We start from the raw sequence: 17,826 nt of genomic DNA on the forward strand, positions 1-17,826 counted from the left end.
AAAGACATTATTTAATCTTTTAAAGTTTTACTTTGAATATATATATTTTTATTTTCAAATTATTTATTTTATTTGTAATTCATTTAAAATATATCTTAATTTAATATGTAATATTTAAATAAATTATAATAAAACATTTTTTTATCTTGATTGTTATTTTCAAATGATTTATTTTAATTTGGGATTTTTATGATTTAATTAATTATTAGAATTCACGTGGCAAAATAATCATAATACGTTCTTGGTTTTAATGACTGTAAATAAAGTTGAAGTTTCTGCCATAATCATTTAATGTTCCTCATTTATTCCCTGATTATTGATTGGTCAGTGTGTTTACAGTGAGTCACATGGTGTGATGTTAGGGTCTCTCTGCAAGTGTCCTGTTGTGAGCGCTCAGATATGATTGCCTGTGTTGTTCACGTGCAGGTGAGGGATGATAACAAGCGGCAGCATCCGTGTCTGGTGGAGTTCTCCAGACTTCCTGAACAGGAGCGCAGCTACAACCTGCAGATGTCTCAGGAGACGCTCAAGTAAGCAGGATCAGGATCTGCTAAACATTACTCTTTAGTTATAAGATAGATCTGATGTGTGTGTGTGAGAGATCTGATGTGTGTGTGTAAGAGATCTGATGTGTGTGTGAGAGATCTGATGTGTGTGTGTGAGAGATCTGATGTGTGTGTGTAAGAGATCTGATGTGTGTGTGAGAGATCTGATGTGTGTGTGTGAGAGATCTGATGTGTGTGTGTAAGAGATCTGATGTGTGTGTGTGAGAGATCTGATGTGTGTGTGTGAGAGATCTGATGTGTGTGTGTAAGAGATCTGATGTGTGTGTGTGAGAGATCTGATGTGTGTGTGTAAGAGATCTGATGTGTGTGTGTAAGAGATCTGATGTGTGTGTGTGAGAGATCTGATGTGTGTGTGTAAGAGATCTGATGTGTGTGTGTGAGAGATCTGATGTGTGTGTGTGAGAGATCTGATGTGTGTGTGTAAGAGATCTGATGTGTGTGTGAGAGATCTGATGTGTGTGTGACAGATGTAATGTGTGTGTGACAGATCTGATGTGTGTGTGTGACAGATCTGATGTGTGTGTGTGTGTGTGTGTGTGTGACAGATGTGATGTGTGTGTGACAGATCTGATGTGTGTGTGTGACAGATCTGATGTGTGTGTGTGTGTGTGACAGATGTGATGTGTGTGTGACAGATCTGATGTGTGTGTGAGAGATCTGATGTGTGTGTGTGACAGATCTGATGTGTGTGAGAGATCTGGTGTGTGTGTGTGACAGATCTGATGTGTGTGTGTGTGTGTGTGTGTGTGTGTGTGTGTGTGTGACAGATCTGATGTGTGTGTGACAGATCTGATGTGTGTGTGACAGATCTGATGTGTGTGTGACAGATCTGATGTGTGTGTGTGGCAGATCTGATGTGTGTGTGTGTGTGTGTGTGTGTGTGTGTGACAGATCTGATGTGTGTGTGTGTGTGTGACAGATCTGATGTGTGTGTGCAGGACTCTTCTGGCGCTCGGCTGTCATGTCGGTGTGGCGGATGAACGCGCGGCAGAGAACGTCAAAAATCTCAAGCTTTCAGCCAAGTGAGTGTGTGAAACTTCCTTATATTGACATGTTCATGTGTCTGGATATATTCAGACTCCGCTGTCTAGCTAAGCTAACTAGCTCTGGGGTCTCATTTATAACCGCTGCGTACGCCACTTCACACGCACGAGTTGAGATTTATAAAAACACACTTGACGGGAGAATGTGTAAGTACATCTGTAAGTGACTCTGGGGACTCTTTAGTGCGGATCCTACACACAGTTCTATACACCAGAGCCCTGTTGTATGGCTTTCTCAGACCCTTCCATGTAGAACCTGTTCTTGAAGAGTGTGGTTAGTGTTGCTTGATCTGGTGTGTTCGCGTACGGGTGTGTTAGCGTGTGTTCTGCTGTCAGGTACGAGCTCTCCTGCGGGTACAAGCCGGCACCGATGGACCTGGGCCACATCAAACTGGCGTCGACCCAAGAGGCCATGGTGGACAAACTGGCAGAGAACGCTCACAACGTGTGGGCCAGAGACCGCATACGGCAGGGCTGGACGTACGGCATACAGCAGGTCAGTGTGTGTAGTGTGTGTAGTGTGCATCAGACAGGCTCCGTCACAAACCCGAGGGGAAGTTGTGCTGGTCTTCTCTCCTCTATTGTTCCGTATATCGAGTGAAGCGCTTCAGGAACAAGAACACATGTGGGCGGGGCTTGATTGTGTCTGTGAGGAGATGATTGGATGATTGAATGGTTGTGGTTTGATCTCATGTGAGTGACAGGTGGCCGCGTCCTCGTCATCAGAGAAGAGAAGAGATGCTGCAACTTATTCTGATTCAACATTATTAATAACAATAATGATGTGCACCCATAAATCATTTATAATAAACTGCAATATTCCATAAAAAAACAAGAATCTTCCATTTTTTCTGGCCCTGAGTTTGATCCAGCGTCTGTAAAATAGTTTTTTTACATTCACTATTTTAAAAAAAGTATTTGATGTGTTTCATATTGTAAAAATTATTTGTTCATTTCATGTGTCCAAATAGAGAGGAAAATAGAGAGAAAAAAGCAGCTTAATTTAATTCATTGGATTGTCAAAAATAGGCATATGAATACTATGGTTTTACATTAAATTTACATTAGAAATGACTCTACTGTGATTTACACGCACTGATACTGTGAGACTGAAGCAGTGCGGTTCACACACACACACACACACACGTCTCTGTGTTTCTGCAGGACATCAAGAGCCGGAGAAACCCTCGTCTCGTTCCGTACGTTCTTCTGGACGAGAGGACCAAGAAATCAAACAAGGACAGTCTTCGGGAAGCTGTGCGGACACTGCTGGGATACGGATACAACCTGGAGGCTCCGGATCAGGACCACGGTACCATGAGTCTAACTTACACTCTACACACACTGCCCGGTGTGCACGACACGCAAACACTGCGCTCATGTGGCATCGACAGCAGGGATTATCCTTACTGTGTCAGAATTGTGTGATATAAAGTCCCAATTGCAAGTTATAAAGTCATAATTGCATGATATAAACTCGCAATTCTGACTTCTTTTCTCGAAATTCTGACTTTATATCACGCAATTCTGAGATAAAAAGTTGCAATTATCAAAAAATGTTTTTAATTCTGTGGCGGAAACAATCTTCCATAGATTACTCCTAAAAACATGATCAAAATGATGATTTTCTGTCTGTTGACTGTATTTTCTGATTTATGGAGTGATAAAAAGAGAGCCTTTCATGTCTGGCTTTATGCAAGGTTTAGATTTCAGTTCTGGAAATGTATGCAAATGAGTGCATATTTAATGAGAAGATGCCTCATTTGCATATGCTAACATCAGAAGGTGTGTGTGTGTTGCGCAGCTGGTCGAGCAGACGAGGGTCTTCAGTCTGCCGAGCGCTTCCGGATCTTCCGGGCCGAGAAGTCGTACAGCGTGAGTGTGGGCCGCTGGTACTTCGAGCTGGAGGTGGTGACGGCGGGGGAGATGCGGGTGGGATGGGCCAGGCCCGGATGTTTGCCGGATCAGGAGCTCGGATCGGACGAGCAGGCCTTCGTCTTCGACGGATTCAAGGTCAAGCCTCAGAATAAACCCCATTACAATCAGGGGCCAGTTGCATCTCTCACACCACTCACACACACACTCACACACACACACACACACAGACTCACAATCACACACCACTCACACTCAGCTCACACTCACTCTCACACTCACACACCACTCACACACCACTCACTCACTCACACTCACACTCACTCTCACACTCACACACCACTCACACTCAGACACCACTCACTCACTCACACTCCGCTCACACACACACAGACTCACAATCACACACCACTCACTCAGCTCACACTCACACACACACACACACACACAGACTCACACTCCGCTCACTCTCACACACACACACACACACAGACTCACAATCACACACCACTCACACTCAGCTCACACTCACACAACACTCACACTCAGACACCACTCACTCACTCACTCTCACACACCACTCACACTCACACTCCGCTCACTCTCACACTCCGCTCACTCACTCTCACACTCAGACACCACTCACTCACTCACTCACTCTCACACTCACTCACTCACTCTCACTCTCACACTCACACACCACTCACACTCACACTCCGCTCACTCTCACACTCAGACACCACTCACTCACTCTCACACTCAGACACCACTCACTCACTCACTCTCACACTCCGCTCACTCTCACACTCACTCTCACACTCCGCTCACACTCACACACACACACACACACACAGACTCACTCTCCGCTCACACTCACACACACACACACAGACTCACACTCAGACACCACTCACTCACTCACTCTCACACTCACACACCACTCACACTCACACACACACAGACTTACAATCACACACCACTCACACAGCTCACACTCACACACACACACAGACTCACACTCCGCTCACTCTCACACTCCGCTCACACACACTCTCCGCTCACACTCACACACCACTCACACTCACACTCACTCTCACACTCCGCTCACACTCACTCTCACCCACTCTCACACTCCGCTCACACTCACACACACACACACACACACACAGACTCACTCTCCGCTCACACTCATACACCACTCACACACACACACACACACAGACTCACAATCACATACCACTCACACTCCGCTCACAATCACACACCACTCACACTCCGCTCACACTCTCACACCACTCACACACACACTTACACACACAGACTCACAATCACACACCACTCACACTCCTCTCACACTCACTCTCACCCACTCTCACACTCCACTCACACACACACAGACTCACAATCACACACCTCTCACACACACACACACACACACACACTCCACTCACAATCACACACCACTCACACTCACTCTCACTCTCACACACACACACACACCACTCACACACACACAGACTCACAATCACACACCAGTCACACTCACTCTCACACTCACACTCAGCTCACACTCCGCTCACACACCACTCACTCTCACTCTCACTCTCAAACTCCGCTCACACTCACACATACACACAGACTCACAATCACACACCACTCACACTCAGCTCACACACACACTCCGCTCACATACTCTGGCTTGGACTTATCGCCTGCAGGTGTCTCCAGATCCCCTCTACTTAGATGTATTTAATACACATTAACATTAAACATAATGAAATTGCTTTACAACTAGAACAGGCATTTTAGCACTATTCATAATTACTTTCCTCTCCCCGGTACATGTGTGCAGGCCCAGCGCTGGCACCAGGGGAACGAGCACTTCGGCCGCTCCTGGGCGTCAGGAGACGTGGTCGGGTGTATGGTGGACATGAACGAGCGAACCGTCATGTTCACGCTCAACGGAGAAGTGCTGCTCGACGACTCCGGCTCAGAACTCGCCTTCAAAGATTTTGAAGTTTGGGACGGTGAGTGCCGTGTGGGGATAATCCTGCGTGTGTGTGAAATTAGCACTTTGTTGAGTACAGCGTTTCCCAGAGAGGTTGGAGGGGGGGTCCGTTTTTTCCCTTCCCAAAACCGAAGTCAAATACTGACAAGTGTCGTCTTTGGATTAAACTGTGTGGACGTCCTCAGTCAGCGAAACCCCTCAAGATCAACAACACACTTTTGTCTCTAAGATACATTCTGCTTTTAACCTTACTGTGAAGTTATACTAGTTAGACAGTTTTAGGTCATGATTTCGGTTCTCTAACGTTACCCTAATTGTTGATCCGCTAGCACACGCTGCTAATAAATACAACTTTATACTCGCGTAGTCCGTTTGCTTTGTAATAGCGATTATAGAAGTGAATAGAGACCCAGCTCTGCATGAACAGTGTTGCTCCTGATATTGTTAGTCCCAGCCAGTCCCAGATATTTGTTATTAAATTCTATGATATCCTTTACATTTTGAGAGAGTGTGTGTGTGTGTGTGTGTGTGTGTGTGTGTGTGTGTGTGTGTGTGTGTGTGTGTGTGTGTGTGTGTGAGTTAACCCCTGTGGTTTCATCACTATGAGCACTCGCAGTGGTGATGATGACGTGTGTTGTCCTCAGGTTTCATCCCGGTCTGCAGTCTGGGAGTGTGTCAGGTGGGCCGGATGAACTTCGGGAAGGACGTGAGCACGCTGAAGTACTTCACCATCTGTGGCCTGCAGGAGGGCTACGAACCCTTCGCCGTCAACATGAACCGAGACCTGACCATGTGGATCAGCAAACGACTGCCTCAGTTCATCCCCGCGCCGCTCAACCACGAGCACATAGAGGTCAGAGGTCACACGCCTGCATAAAACAACATTCTGAATGTTCCGATCCAATCTGACCTCTGACCTGTAATGCTGCCTGAATCATAATCATAATCATACACTGTTGGTTCATTGGCCAGAGGAGAACTGAGACTGAGTCTGGGTTCTCACAAGGGTTTTCTCCATTCTGTCACTGATGGAGTTGTGGTTCTGCTGTCGCCTTGGCTTTTGTCTTAAAGCTGCTCTGAAACACTTGCAAAAAGCGCTATATAAATAAAGGTGACTTGACTAGACAAGACCGCATTCTGAGCGTTTACGGGATTCTGTGTGTGTGTTTTCCAGGTCACGAGGATGGACGGGACGGTGGAGAGCCCGCCGTGCCTAAAGGTCACCCAGAGGTCGTTCGGCTCACAGAACAGTAACACAGACATCATGTTCTACCGGCTCAGCATGCCCATCGAGTGCTCGGAGGCGTTCGCGCGCTCGCCCGGCTTCTTCTCTCCCAAGAGAGATCTGGAGGATTTCGAGACGGTGTCGGACTTTGAGGTCCTGATGAAAACGCCACACAGTCACGTGAGCTCGAACGGGCCCGACAGAGATCGAGACGAATTCAACAACCACAAAGATCACAATCAGGAGAAACCCTCCAAAATCAAACAGAGGTGGATTACACACAGACACACACACACACACACACACACACACACACACACAGGGGAACTGTTTTTGGTGTGAATCATAATGTGTTTGCTAGTGGTGCAACGGATCACAAAATTCACAGTTCGGATCATTTACGTTTTTTGTGCCGGATCATTTTTTGGATCAGCTAAAAATAAATATATATATATGGTGGTAAATGTAACTTTGCTTTTCGAAGAACTTCGAAACTTTAAATAATAAATACTTAAAGCTCACTTGAAGTTCTTCGATACCACATCAAAAACTACTAGCATAACTGATAAAGTTCACTTATTATTAAAAACAAGTGAACAGTCAGTAATAAAATTAGAACAAATGCACACGTTACAAGCAGAGATGAAGACTAAATAACAAAGTTACAAAGTCTAACAGTAGTATTCAGGTACAGAAATTCACAATTAGCCCTAAATGTTCACTGTAGATATAGTTTTATCTTTGTTAAAGCTGTATTTGGTTGTTTTATTAACATTAATGACACAGACGACAGCAGGAATATTAGGCTACTGTCCCTTTAAGACCGAATAAACTGACAAACTTTCCTCAACTCTTCACTCATGACAGAACCGAGAGAACACTTGCTCAGACGGGTGTTTAGACATAATTGTGTGTGTATGTGTCCGTTCAAGAACGTGAAAGAGGAATCAGTTCAGTGTGAGCGCTGTCTCTCTCTCTCTCTCTCTCTCTCTCTCTCTCTCTTCTAGTGTTTGGTCAAATGTGTGTGTCTGTAACTGCAAGTGTGTTTGTTTCAGGTTCATGTTGAAGAGAACGAAGCCTGACATGAACAGCAGTAACTCCAGCACTCGTCTCTCAGAGGAGGTTTTGGCTGATGAGCGAGACGACTGTGAGAATCTCATACAAACATCAACGGTGAGAGAGAGACACCGTAAAGTCCTGTCACATGATGTCATATTAGTGTTATTATAGAGACACATCGGGAATATTAGTGTTATTATAGAGACGGCAGGAATATTAGGCTGTTGTGACTTTAAGAGCTGCACGGATCTAATACACTGATACACACGGACACAGAACACAGCGCAGGAGTCCTCTCGCACTTGAATGGTTTAAAGTCATATTGAAATGCTCAGAAAGGAATCAATAAGTTTTATTTTATAACAAATATCCGATTCCGGACCTTTTCCGATTCCCAACCCTACACACGCCTCCGCTTCACGTTCACTGTTATATGTGGCGCTTCTGTCTGTGTGTGTGTGTCAGTATTACTACTCGGTGAGGATCTTCCCGGGGCAGGAGCCGTCCAGTGTCTGGGTCGGATGGGTGACCTCAGACTTTCATCAGTATGATCCGGCCTTCGAGCTCAACAAGGTCCGAACCGTCACCGTTACCCTGGGAGACGAGAAGGGCAAAGTTCACGAGAGGTCGGTATGATTCTGTCTGCAGTGACACAGTTCAACAGACAACAAACAAAACATTACTGGAAATTATAGAAATAGAATTTTATTGTTGGTCAGTGGAAATTGGATACATAGATAGACAGACAGTCAGACAGACAGACAGATAGATAGATAGATAGATAGATAGATAGATAGATAGATAGGTTGTCTGTACAGTAACAGTATCTGATCTGTGTGTGTGTGTGTGTGTGTGTGTGTGTGTGTGTGTGTGTGTGTGTGTGTGTGTGTGTGTGTGTGTGTGTGTGTGTGTGTGTGTGCAGCATTAAGCGCAGTAACTGCTACATGGTGTGGGGGGGCGAGTGCTCCAGCCCCAGTCAGGGCCGCAGTAACAGCGGGCTGGAGATCGGCTGTCTGGTGGACTCTGCGAACGGCCTCCTCACCTTCACCTCCAACGGCAAAGAGCTCAGCACTTACTATCAGGTGAAGATCCTGTGATGAAGGACTGCTTAACTAACCCTGACCCTAACACTGACCCTGACCCTAACTCTGACCCTGACTCTGACCCTGACTAACAGCTGAACTCTGTGTGTGTGTGTGCAGGTGGAGCCCAGCACTAAACTCTTCCCTGCAGTGTTTGCACAGGCAACCAGTCCAAACGTCTTCCAGTTCGAGCTGGGACGCATCAAGGTGAGATTTCATTCACACACACACACACGCCACACACACACACACATTTTCACACACAGACACATTTTTATATTTTCAAAAACACGAATTCTGCATGATTTATAAGCTTGTTTCCTCAGTTTAGGCCGACAGTGACATGAGTCCTCTTGAGTCTGTGTGCATTCAGGGTTAATTCCCCACTGGGATAGAAAAACATATACACACACACACACAAACACACAGGAACATCTGTGAGATGATCAAGTTTGCCAACTTTACCCTCTGTGTGTGTGTAGAGCGTCATGCCGCTCTCTGCTGGGCTGTTTAAAAGCGAACGGAAGAACGTGGTTCCTCAGTGTCCGCCGCGGTTACATGTGCAGTTCCTCACGCCTGTGTTGTGGAGCCGTGTGCCCAATCAGTTCCTGAGGTCAGAGGTCACCAGGGTCAATGAGAGACTGGGCTGGATGGTGCAGAGTTCAGAACCGCTGCAGTTCATGACCCTCCATATACCTGAGGAGAACAGGTACATCACACACACACACACACACACACACACACACACACACACACACACACACAGAAGAGACTCTTTCAGAAACAATAAAAAAAATATGGATTATTCCAAACTTTTTTGTATACGTTTGAAAAGAACAGTGACTCATTTGATTTGTTTAATAGTGATCAGTTTAGTTTGTGATAAAACTCTTTAGTAAGTAACAGGGTTGAGTTTTATGCATATAATTAGAAGAATATGTCTCTAATATGGACACTAAACAAATATTCACTACAGATTCACCTAAAATGTATTTATTTGTAAGCCCTAAACACACTAGAAGTGAAGAATTTGAAGCAATTGTTACACAATGAGTGAGCTCTGATCTGAAGTGGTTCAGTCATAACTCTAACCATGGGTTATGTTGTTCCTGGTGAATGTGACGTGCAGCCATAGATAGATGTTTATTTGTCGCGGAGAGTGTATTTACTCCGCGTGTGTGCGTCAGGTCTGTGGATATCCTGGAGCTGACGGAGCAGCTCGACCTGCTGCACTTCCACTATCACACACTGCGCTTGTACTCCGCCATCTGCGCGCTGGGGAACAACCGAGTGGCCCACGCTCTCTGCAGCCACGCGGACGAGGCGCAGCTCCTCTACGCCATCCAGAACAAATACATGCCAGGCCTCCTGCGCACCGGATACTACGACCTGCTCATCGACATCCACCTGAGCAGCTACGCCACCGCGCGCCTCATGATGAACTCCGAGTACATCGTGCCGATGACGGCGGAGACCAAGAGTATCACGCTGTTCCCCGACGAGAAGAAGAAGCACGGGCTGCCGGGCATCGGCCTGAGCACGTCTCTGCAGCCGCGCATGCGCTTCTCCTCGCCTAGCTTCGTGTGTCCGCTGGGCTCCAGCTCGCTGTGCTTCCAGTTCAGCCCCGAGTTCCCGCTGGAGACGCTGAAGAGCCGCACGATGGAGATGCTAACGGAGGCGGTGCGCGAGGGCAGTCTTCACGTGCGCGATCCCGTGGGCGGCAGCACAGAGTTCCTGTTCGTTCCGCTCATCAAGCTCTTCTACACACTCCTCATCATGGGCATCTTCCACAACGGAGACCTGAAGACCATCCTGCAGCTGATCGAGCCCAGCGTGTTCTCGCAGGACCGAGGGGGCGGGGCTGAGGATGGAGGTGGGCGGGGCCGGCTGGAAGGGGGCGGAGCCGAGGAACACGGTCTGAGAGGAAAGATGCCCAAAGAAGGACTTTTACAGATGAAGCTTCCTGAACCCGTCAAACTCCAGGTGAGAAGATGCAGTCTTGTCTTTTTAAGCCCCGTTCACACCGGCACACATAACTAAGATATCATTCTAATTTGACTAGGAATTAGCCTTAAAATAATTTAAAGTAACATTTACGCTACGCCATGACGCACTACGCTACTTCTGACGCCGTAAGTTACACTTTAGGCGTAATTAGACTACATATGTTCGTTTGGCCGGAAGCTAGAAGTTTACTTTGTAACGTGTTAAATATGGATTTGTTTCTTACACAAGCGCATCGCTTCATGGGTGAACTCTCCCTTTAAGAGCTGAGTGTGAATGTGTCTCATATACAGTGAAGTTTGCATCTGTCGTTTCCTGTGTATTACTGTGAAATAAAGCTGTCTGGTGTGTGTGTGTGTGTGTGTGTGTGTGTGTGTGTGTGTGTGTGTGTGTGTGTGTGTGTGTGTGTGTGTGTGTGTGTGCTCAGATGTGTCACCTGCTCCAGTACCTGTGTGACTGTCAGGTGCGTCACCGCATTGAGGCTGTGGTCGCCTTCTCCGACGACTTCGTGGCCAATCTTCAGGAGAACCAGCGCTTCCGCTATAACGAGGTGATGCAGGCGCTGAACATGTCCGCCGCGCTCACGGCGCGCAAGACCAAAGAGTTCCGCTCGCCTCCGCAGGAACAGGTCAGCGCTCCGCCTTCTCATTCCCCAGCCTCCATCCCAAACTCTTATTACAGCATGGGCAAAATAAACAGCACTTTATGGAGATTGCTAAAGTGTACATCATGGTGCTGCTTCTGGTCTTGGATTGAATTACTTAAGTCCTGCTGATTATCAAAATAATGATTGAATCAAATATTAAGGCTAAAAATTAGTTTATTGCAGTATTTCTGTACTGTGTGCAACGGTATTGTTTTCATATTATGGTGATGAGAATTAGGGATGGAAATATGCTTCATTGGCATGCGTTAATCATTTCATCTTATTTTATTTTGCTTGCATGCTTTATTTTATTTATTACAAAAAGAAAAGTCATAAGAAATCATATTTTGTAATATGTCTCTTATGTGCTTTGTGGGATTCACCTGGTTTTATTTATCACTGTCTGTGTGTGTGTGTGTGTGTGTGTGTGTGTGTTCAGATCAACATGCTGCTGAATTTTAAGCATGAGAAGCAGGATTGCCCGTGTCCCGAGGACATCCGTGAGCAGCTGCTGGACTTCCATGAGGATCTCATGACACACTGCGGTAAAGCATCTCTCTGATCATCTAAACATCCCTAATGAGTTACGAGATAATAATAATAATGTATCTTCTGTTATAACTGTTCTTGCCACTGTGTGCGTGTGTGTGTGTGTGTGTGTGTGTGTGTGTGCGTGTGTGTGTGCTCTGCAGGCATCGAGATGGATGATGATAAACCCGGAGACGGAGACAGTGATTTCACCATCAGGGGTCGTCTGATGTCTCTGGTGGAGAAGGTGAAATACCTGAAGAAGAAAATGACTGAAACACCAAAGAAAAAGAAAGCAAAGAAACCCAGTGAGTCCTTCAGGTCCTCATCAGGCTCTCTGCACTCCTTAAAAACTCTCAAATTCAGTTTGATCTAATTTAAGGCCATAAAAAGTCCTAAATGGTGTAAGAAGAACAGGGTGAGCGCTGTATTTGTGCGGTCCTCAGGCACTCTCCAGCAGCTGATCTCGGAGACCATGGTGCGCTGGGCGCAGGAGTCGGTGATCGAGGACCCGGAGCTGGTGCGGGCGATGTTCGTGCTCCTCCACCGGCAGTACGACGGCATCGGGGGTCAGGTGCGGGCGCTGCCCAAGACCTACACCATCAACGCCGTCTCCGTGGAGGACACCATCAGCCTGCTGGCGTCTCTGGGACAGATCCGCTCGCTGCTCAGCGTCAGGATGGGCCGCGAGGAGGAGAAGCTCATGATCCACGGCCTCAGGTGAAGCACAATCACACACACATCACACACCAGCTCTCACTGTCTCACACACACATCACACACCAGCTCTCACCGTCTCACACACACACCAGCTCTCACCATCTCACACACACTCCAGCTCTCACCGTCTCACACACACACCTGCTACGGTGAGTCTCTCATCAGCCACAGGGGGCAGTATAGAGCAAACCAAGCATTTAAATGGGCCATTCAGTTATTAAATACTATTAAATAATAATAACAAATTCAATAATAATAATTCAGACAAATATAGATATATATTATTAATATTTTGAATATTATATATAAAGCAGTCTCAGTCTTTGTCAGATTCCAGCCTGACCCCTGACCCCTGACCTCTGGCCTGTCTCTGTCTCGTCTGCAGTGACATCATGAATAACAAGGTGTTTTACCAGCACCCGAACCTGATGCGAGCGCTGGGGATGCACGAGACCGTGATGGAGGTGATGGTGAACGTGCTGGGCGGAGGAGAGTCCAAGGTGAGAGATGCCCACACACACCTCGGTTCTACTGACGGAGACAAACACTGGATTCCTGAAGAGTTCCAGGCTTTATTCTGCGTCTGAACAGCTCTGCTTGAACTTGTTTCTCTGACGCGCTTCTGTGTAATACTGCATTGTGATTGGCTAGTGTTGTCATTTCATGGTCTAATGTTAATCTTAAATTAATTTGATAGCATGTTGTTATATTGTACTTCAAAGTTTTTTTAATTAATTCTTGTAAAGCACTTTGAGATCCAACTTGGTGCTTTAAGGCACTATAGATAATAACGTTAGTTGTTATCACAACACTCTCTATCTGCTCACAGAAAAACACAACTCTGATCATGGTTCGTGATCTCTCACATAAAGCTTCATTACTAACGCCAGGATGAACGCTTTAGTCATGTGTATTTCAGATTGCCTGAAGCAGTTGTACAGTAAACAGCAGTGTGAGGAATCAGGCGTTCGGGTTTTCACTGAGCGAATGTCCTTCTGTCTTCAGGAAATCACCTTTCCTAAGATGGTGGCGAACTGCTGCCGGTTCCTGTGCTACTTCTGCCGCATCAGCCGGCAGAACCAGAAGGCCATGTTCGACCACCTCAGCTACCTCCTGGAGAACAGCAGCGTGGGGCTCGGTGAGAAGCCTTCACTCCCTGACTCCCTGTACAACGGGCGAATTTTGTGCCAGAATTAAATCAAATACTAAGTTTAATTTACTGCGCATGTGTGACGACTGAGGTGGACAGTGACAAAGTGCATTTACTAGCTGAGTTTATTTTCTCTGGAAACTTTTTTATTTAACTTCACTACAAATATCGCACTTTGTACTCCACTATATTTCGGTCAAGGTCCTCGAGTAGAGAGCAGTAACGTCAGTCAGGGAGGATTCTGGTTGTAAATGACAATTGGATTGACGTCAGAACCTTTTTACTTTTGATACTCAAGTACTTTTAAAAACGAGTAAACATCTTACTTTAGTAAACATCGGTCTTTACAACTTTTACTTTAACGGAGTAATATTTGACCAGTGGTGTCTGTACTTTCACTCAAGTAAGGTGTGTGTGTGTGTGTGTGTGTGTGTGTGTGTGTGTGTGTGTGTGTGTGTGTGTGTGTGTGTGTGTGTGTGTGTGTGTGGGTTGTTGACTCTTGCGTCCTCGGAGCGGCTGTGTTGAACGTTATGGAGCAATAAAGAGTTTATTGTCAAAAACAGTCAGTGCCAATGTTGACTCAATAACTACAACCGTTTTTGACAATAAACTCTCTATTGCTCCATAGCTTTCAACAAATGTTCTTCATTGAATTCATCTCATTATAACAGTCGTTTATTGACTCTAAACGCACATGAGTAAGTTGTTTCTGACACAGTTCCAGCTCTCTGATGATCCTACATCACCAGTCTGGAGATCTGAGCTTGAGTCGTGTGTGTGTGACCCTACAGTCATCATGTGTGTGTGTGTGTGTTCTCCTCAGCGTCTCCGTCGATGAGAGGATCCACTCCTCTAGATGTGGCCGCCGCGTCAGTGATGGACAATAATGAACTGGCTCTGGCGCTGAGAGAACCGGACCTCGAGAAGGTTCACATCTCTGTCTCTTCTGAACAGGAGTTTTACTTCATCACTGCAGTTTAACCTGATAAAGGATCCGTTCACTTCAGATTAAACATTCCCTGAGCATTGACTCTCCCCACATCATCCAAGATGTCCATGTCTTTCTTTCTTCAGTGGAAAAGAAATGAAGGTTTTTGAGGAAAACATTTTCTCCATATAGTGACTTCAATGGTCCAGCGGGTCGAAGGTCCAGATGTGAGTTTCAGCTTCAAAGTCTCTCACGATCCAGCCGAGGAATAAGAGTCTCATCTAGACAAACCAGCCGCCATTTTATAACTAAATAAACTACTTTTAACCACTAATGCTGGTCTTGCACTGGCTGTGATGCACCACACATTACGTCATTAGGGTGAAAGGTCAAGCGTGACGTCGGCGGAAGAACCGACCCAGTGTTTATAAAGCGAACGTGCAAAGACTAAATCAAAAGCCATTTATTAAAAAAATAAAAGGTAAAACAACGATGTCGCACTATTTGAAGTTGAATGAGAAAGTTTTTGGTGGAGTTTTTCACTCTACATTTCTGAACCGGAACACGCGTGACCTTTCAACCTGATGACGTAATGTGTGGCGCATCACAGCCAGTGCAAGATGAGCATTTGTGGTTAAAAGTATAGAAATGTTTTTGTTTTTTTAGAAAATGACCTGAAAAAGACATAAATATCTTGGAACACATGGGGGCGAGTACATTATCAGGACATTTTAATTCTGAAGTGAACTACTCCTTTAACTGTCAACGCCTTCTTTCAACGTGTGTGTGTGTGTGTGTGTGTGTGTGTGTGTGTGTGTGTGTGTGTGTGTGTCAGGTGGTCCAGTATCTGGCCGGCTGTGGTCTGCAGAGCTGTGTGATGCTGATATCTAAAGGTTATCCTGACATCGGCTGGAACCCGGTGGAGGGCGAGCGGTACCTGGACTTCCTCAGATTTGCAGTCTTCTGTAACGGTGTGTGTTCCGACCGGATCCACTTCTGGAGAATAAAACGCTGTCAAAATAACACTCACACTTCTGACACATGTCGGACAAACAGATAAACTTGCCAAAACGGCACGATAATAATGCCGATTCCCACTGATCCTGGTCTTGTGCTGTATAGTGTCTGAGTGGTGTTGTTGAGTAGGTGTGTTGCTTGGCCTCTCTCAGGTGAGAGCGTGGAGGAGAACGCTAATGTGGTCGTGCGGCTCCTGATTCGCCGGCCGGAGTGTTTTGGCCCCGCCCTGCGAGGAGAAGGCGGGAACGGGCTTCTGGCGGCCATGGAGGAGGCCATCAAGATCTCAGAAGATCCCGGTCGAGACGGGCCCTCGCCCACATCAGAGGAGAGCAGAACCCTGTACGACCACACACACACACACACTGAACACGCACACACACACTGAACACACCACAGAGGAGAGCAGAACCCTGTACGACCACACACACACACACTGAACACACCACACACACACTGAACACACCACACACACACTGAACACACCACAGAGGAGAGCAGAACCCTGTACGACCACACACACACACACTGAACACACCACACACACACTGAACACACCACACACACACTGAACACACCACAGAGGAGAGCAGAACCCTGTACGACCACACACACACACACTGAACACACCACACACACACTGAACACACCACACACACACTGAACACACCACAGAGGAGAGCAGAACCCTGTACGACCACACACACACACACTGAACACACCACACACACACTGAACACACCACACACACACTGAACACACCACAGAGGAGAGCAGAACCCTGTACGACCACACACACACACACTGAACACACCACACACACACTGAACACACCACACACACACTGAACACACCACAGAGGAGAGCAGAACCCTGTACGACCACACACACACACACTGAACACACCACACACACACTGAACACACCACACACACACTGAACACACCACAGAGGAGAGCAGAACCCTGTACGACCACACACACACACACTGAACACACCACACACACACTGAACACACCACACACACACTGAACACACCACAGAGGAGAGCAGAACCCTGTACGACCACACACACACACACTGAACACACCACACACACACTGAACACACCACACACACACTGAACACACCACAGAGGAGAGCAGAACCCTGTACGACCACACACACACACACTGAACACACCACAGAGGAGAGCAGAACCCTGTACGACCACACACACACACACACACACACTGAACACACACACACACACACACACTGAACACACCACACACACACACTGATGCACCACACACACACTGAACACACCACACACACACACTGATGCACCACACACACACTGAACACACCACACACACACACTGATGCACCACACACACACTGAACACACCACACACACACACTGATGCACCACACACACACACCGAGTGCACCACACACACACTGAGCGCACCAAACACACACTGAACACAACAAAGTGCGCTCATTTGCTCCATATAGAGATATAAGCCCATCTAGAGTCATGAAATATCATGTTATATTATTATTTTTCCACAAGAGGTCGGCAAAGACTCCCAATGTATGATATTTATAGCTGAATTGAAAGGGTTCAATTACCATCATGTTAGTGGTTATTTAGACTTAATGACGGGTCATCTGTGAGCTTAACTATCTGCTAACACACATTATAATCACACCGCTGCTGATCTGTGTGTGTGGCAGTGCTGATGTGATGGAGGAAGAGGAGGACGACACCATTCACATGGGAAACGCCATCATGACCTTCTACGCTGCTCTGATCGACCTGTTGGGCCGCTGCGCTCCAGAGATGCATGTGAGTCCATGTGTGTGTTTCCCGTTGTCAATCATCTCCGCCGACACACAACACCGTTCCTAACCAGACGAGACGCCAACAAATCAATCACAAATCACAGCCAATCAGAAGAGTGAGTGGGCGGAGTCTCTGCAAGTGTACTGC

The 17,826-nt window shown here is 46.6% G+C and overlaps 1 protein-coding gene across 1 annotated transcript in view; it reads left to right on the plus strand.

Moving 5' to 3' along the window:
• ryr2a (ryanodine receptor 2a (cardiac)) overlaps positions 1 to 17,826 on the plus strand; it is a 117,384-nt gene that overhangs the window by 51,291 nt on the left and 48,267 nt on the right. Inside the window, exons 24-47 of the mRNA XM_079595834.1 lie at positions 427 to 530; positions 1,505 to 1,588; positions 1,946 to 2,105; positions 2,774 to 2,921; positions 3,414 to 3,622; positions 5,337 to 5,511; positions 6,137 to 6,345; positions 6,667 to 6,986; positions 7,773 to 7,890; positions 8,242 to 8,402; positions 8,699 to 8,858; positions 8,979 to 9,065; positions 9,341 to 9,567; positions 10,046 to 10,841; positions 11,290 to 11,490; positions 11,948 to 12,053; positions 12,201 to 12,344; positions 12,483 to 12,756; positions 13,142 to 13,256; positions 13,762 to 13,894; positions 14,730 to 14,833; positions 15,670 to 15,805; positions 16,004 to 16,190; positions 17,571 to 17,682. Of these exons, the coding sequence (XP_079451960.1) occupies positions 427 to 530; positions 1,505 to 1,588; positions 1,946 to 2,105; positions 2,774 to 2,921; positions 3,414 to 3,622; positions 5,337 to 5,511; positions 6,137 to 6,345; positions 6,667 to 6,986; positions 7,773 to 7,890; positions 8,242 to 8,402; positions 8,699 to 8,858; positions 8,979 to 9,065; positions 9,341 to 9,567; positions 10,046 to 10,841; positions 11,290 to 11,490; positions 11,948 to 12,053; positions 12,201 to 12,344; positions 12,483 to 12,756; positions 13,142 to 13,256; positions 13,762 to 13,894; positions 14,730 to 14,833; positions 15,670 to 15,805; positions 16,004 to 16,190; positions 17,571 to 17,682 (4,470 nt within the window). The remainder of the gene's footprint in view (positions 1 to 426; positions 531 to 1,504; positions 1,589 to 1,945; positions 2,106 to 2,773; positions 2,922 to 3,413; positions 3,623 to 5,336; positions 5,512 to 6,136; positions 6,346 to 6,666; positions 6,987 to 7,772; positions 7,891 to 8,241; positions 8,403 to 8,698; positions 8,859 to 8,978; positions 9,066 to 9,340; positions 9,568 to 10,045; positions 10,842 to 11,289; positions 11,491 to 11,947; positions 12,054 to 12,200; positions 12,345 to 12,482; positions 12,757 to 13,141; positions 13,257 to 13,761; positions 13,895 to 14,729; positions 14,834 to 15,669; positions 15,806 to 16,003; positions 16,191 to 17,570; positions 17,683 to 17,826) is intronic.

Source organism: Phoxinus phoxinus (assembly GCF_949152265.1).
Source record: "Phoxinus phoxinus genome assembly, chromosome: 21".
Lineage (NCBI taxonomy): Eukaryota > Metazoa > Chordata > Actinopteri > Cypriniformes > Leuciscidae > Phoxinus > Phoxinus phoxinus.